The sequence below is a fragment of the Sorghum bicolor genome, chromosome 5, assembly GCF_000003195.3.
Source record: "Sorghum bicolor cultivar BTx623 chromosome 5, Sorghum_bicolor_NCBIv3, whole genome shotgun sequence".
In the NCBI taxonomy this organism is placed as follows: Eukaryota; Viridiplantae; Streptophyta; class Magnoliopsida; order Poales; family Poaceae; genus Sorghum; species Sorghum bicolor.
The window spans coordinates 68,481,532-68,484,953 of record NC_012874.2 but is presented as its reverse complement, the minus strand read 5'-3'; the positions used below and the strand labels follow the sequence as shown (position 1 = coordinate 68,484,953).

At 51.1% G+C, this 3,422-nt stretch overlaps 1 protein-coding gene across 1 annotated transcript; it reads right to left on the bottom strand.

The window, feature by feature from the left end:
- On the bottom strand, positions 1 to 3,179 carry LOC8082037 (spidroin-1). Its single transcript, XM_002449871.2, has 2 exons — positions 3,097 to 3,179; positions 1 to 772 (listed from the first exon to the last, which is right to left on the bottom strand). Exons 1-2 carry the CDS (start codon positions 3,177 to 3,179, stop codon positions 1 to 3), a joined length of 855 nt encoding a protein of 284 aa, XP_002449916.2.

Sequence of the window (3,422 nt, the reverse complement as noted above, 5' to 3'; positions counted from 1 at the left end):
TCAGATCGTCCCCATCATGACCGCGCCAACCTCCACGCCGCCTCTCCGGCCGCCGGCGGCCGCGGCCACCTGGCACAGCTCCCCCGCTCCTCCTCCTCCTCCTCCTCCGCCGTGCTGTACAGCTAACGCATCAGCCACCCCACCAGCGCCGGCGCCAGCGCCAGCGCTACCACCACCACCTTCCTCGGGCCCGCCGCCGCCGCCGCCGTCCGGGGCTGCAGCGTCAGCGTCGTCGTTGGCGAAGCGCAGGCGGAGGCGTCCGCCGTCGCGGTCGGCGCGGAACACGACGCGGCGCTCGTGCTCGTTGGCGCGCACCTCGGTGAGGATGAGCCGCCCCCCGCGGCGCTCCGCGCGCAGGACCAGTGACCCCGTCGCCCGCGGCATCGCCGGGGGAAAGCCCCCGCGCCGCCTCTTCTCCGGTGCCACCGCCGCCGCCGCATCCTGAAGTCGACGGTGCTCTTCTCGCGCCTCCTCCACCGCTCGGGCACCGGCATCGGCATCGGCGTTGGCTTCGCCGCCGTCGGGACCACCACCACCACCAGCAGCCGGAGCCGGAGCCGGAACCGGCGGCGGGAAGAAGCGGTCGATCTCGGCGGCGTCGCAGCCGACGTCGCCGCTGTCGGAGCCGAGGCTCTCAGTGCACGCGCCGGCGGCCTCCCCGCCGACCCACCATCGGTACCCGGCTCCAACCGACGTCGCTCGCCGAAGCATCGCAATCGCACCCTCCTCCTCCTCCACCACCACCACCACCGTCCACCGGCACGGCCCTGTACTGTGTGTGTGTGTGAACGCAGTGGGAAAGGTGCAATCTGCAATGGAACAGGGCCACTGCCCGAGGAGGCGCTTTATATACACGCCGAGGAGGAGAGCCACGGTAAGGCTTTGTTTAGTTCCAAAATTTTTTGCAAAATCGACACCGTAGCATTTTCGTTTGTATTTGACAAAAATTATCCAATCATAGACTAGCTAGGCTCAAAAGATTCGTCTCGTCAATTTCGACCAAACTGTGCAATTAGTTTTTATTTTCATCTATATTTAATACTTCATGCATGTGTCAAAAATTCGATGTGACGGAGAATCTGAAAAAATTTTGCAAAATTTTTTAAAACTAAACAAGGCCTAATTATCTCCGGAGAAGCGGGGCCACTTCAATCTACCGCCACCCCGCCCCCGCCGGGCGCCGATGCCTATCTATCTCTCCGGCTGACGTGCGGGGCCCTGCCCTGCCGTGACGTGTACCGGCACCGTCAGTTTCCCAAACCGGCCGGCGGGCGGGCGGGCGAGCCAGGCCGTTTCCGAGCTGGCGGGACGGAGAAGCGATCGATCGAACGGACGCCACGCACCCGCGCCTATCGCGTCCGTGTCACTGACGTGCGGGGCAGCGAGAGGGTGCGGGGCCCGCGCGGCGCGGTTGGGTGGGTCGGGAGATGCGTGAGAAGGATTGGATGGGAAAGACGGCTGCTGAGCTGGAGCGCAACGGGGGCGGGGTGGGGCACGGGCCTCCAGGGGTCTCGAGGAATTGAAGGCTGGGACGCGGCGAAATGCCGCTGGCAGCTTGTTGTCCACAAGGAATATTTTTTTATTTTTAGCCTATTTTTAAAACAAATTTCAAATTTAGGCCGTTTAGGAAAAAAATTTCAAAACTAGGCCGTTTGGCCCCGCCACCATGCATGGCGGGGCAAATACACATGACCCCGCCATGCATGGCGGCGGGGTGCACTGGTGACGTGGCGCATGGCTGGCAGAGTACGCTGACGTGTACCCCGCCGTGACTGATGGCGGGTTTGCGCACCCCGCCGTGGATCATGGCGGGGCACGCCCAGAACCACCAAAAGCTCTTTCTCTCCCTCTGTCCTACCCTACCCGCGCCCGCATCTTGTTTAGTTTAAAAAAATTTGGAAAATCGGTACTGTATCACTTTCGTTTGTATTTGACAAATATTGTCCAATTATGGACTAACTAGGGTCAAAAGATTTGTCTCGTCAATTTCGATCAAACTGTACAATTAGTTTTTATTTTTGTTTATATTTAATACTTTATACATATGTCTAAAGATTCGATGTGACGAAAAATCTAAAAAATTTTGCAAAATTTTTTGGAACTAAACAAGGCTGACAAGACTTGGTGGTGTGGTCACGTGAACATGCACGACCGACTCGGGAAAAGTGGCCGAACTGACCACTCAGGCCTTGTTTAGTTATGAAAAAATTTCGGATTTTGCTACTGTAGCACTTTCGTTTTTATTTGACAAATATTATCTAATTATGAACTAACTAGTATCAAAAGATTCATCTCGCGATTTACAAATAAATTGTATAATTAGTTTTTATTTTTGTCTATATTTAATGTATTATGCATATGCCACTATACTCAATGTGACGGGAAATCTAAAAAGTTTTGGGAACTAAACAATGCCTGAACTATGGGCGCAGCTTTATGGACATGACGATGACTACGGCTGCTGCTAGAGCTAGGCTTTGTCCAAAGCGACATGATGACCTTAAAACTCAAAAACTTTTCAAGATTTTTTATAACATTAAATTTTGCAGCACATATATGGAATATTAAATATAGATAAAAACAAAAACTAATTACACAGTTTGCCAGTAAATTGCGAGATGAATCTTTTGAGTCTAGTTACTCTATGATTGGACAATATTTGTCAAATAAAAACGAAAATGTTACAATACCAAAACCAAAAAAATTTGGCAACTTAAACAAGACCCTAGACTAGACTCCATGATGTGCTCAATTCGTACGAGAGGACAAACATGTCCTGTCAGCCTTGTTTAATTTCCAAAAAAATTTGCAAAATTTTTCAGATTCCCCGTCACATCGAATCTTAGACGTATGTATGAAGTATTAAATATAGATAAAAATAAAAACTAATTATACAGTTTAGTCGAAATTAACGAGACGAATCTTTTGACCCTAGTTAGTCCATAATTGGATAATATTTTTCAAATACAAACGAAAGTACTACAGTATCGACTTTTCCAAAATTTTTTGGAACTAAACAAGTCCAGCTCTCTGCCTCGTGTGCATTGCATTGCTTGGTACGTACCCCGCCATGATCCATGGCGGGGTCGCCCTAACCCGCCAGCGATCATGACGGGGTCCAGGTCAGCCACCTCGGCCATGCAGCGCCACGTGGCAGGGTCTACCCCGCCACCATGCATGGCGGGGTGCAGTGTTTTTGCCCCGCCATGCATGGTGGCGGGGCCAAACGGCCTAGATTTGAAAATTTTTTAAGAAGCGGTCTAAATTTGAAATTTGTTTTAAAAATGGACTAAAAATAAAAAAAAATTCTCCACAAGTGGCAGCGTGAGCACGCGCATAGCTCGTGCCCAGCACACGAGTATAGTAAACCCAAGGCTAAAATAGCTTGCTTCAAATTTGAATTACCTTCTTTTTTTTTTATT

Coding starts and splice junctions, on each gene's coding strand:
- LOC8082037 (XM_002449871.2), bottom strand. CDS start 3,179: ATGCATGGTGGCGGGGTAGACCCTGCCACGTGGCGCTGCATGGCCGAG. Junction 773..3,096: donor CCCGTCATGATCGCTGGCGG/GTTAGGGCGACC, acceptor ACACACACACAG/TACAGGGCCGTGCCGGTGGA.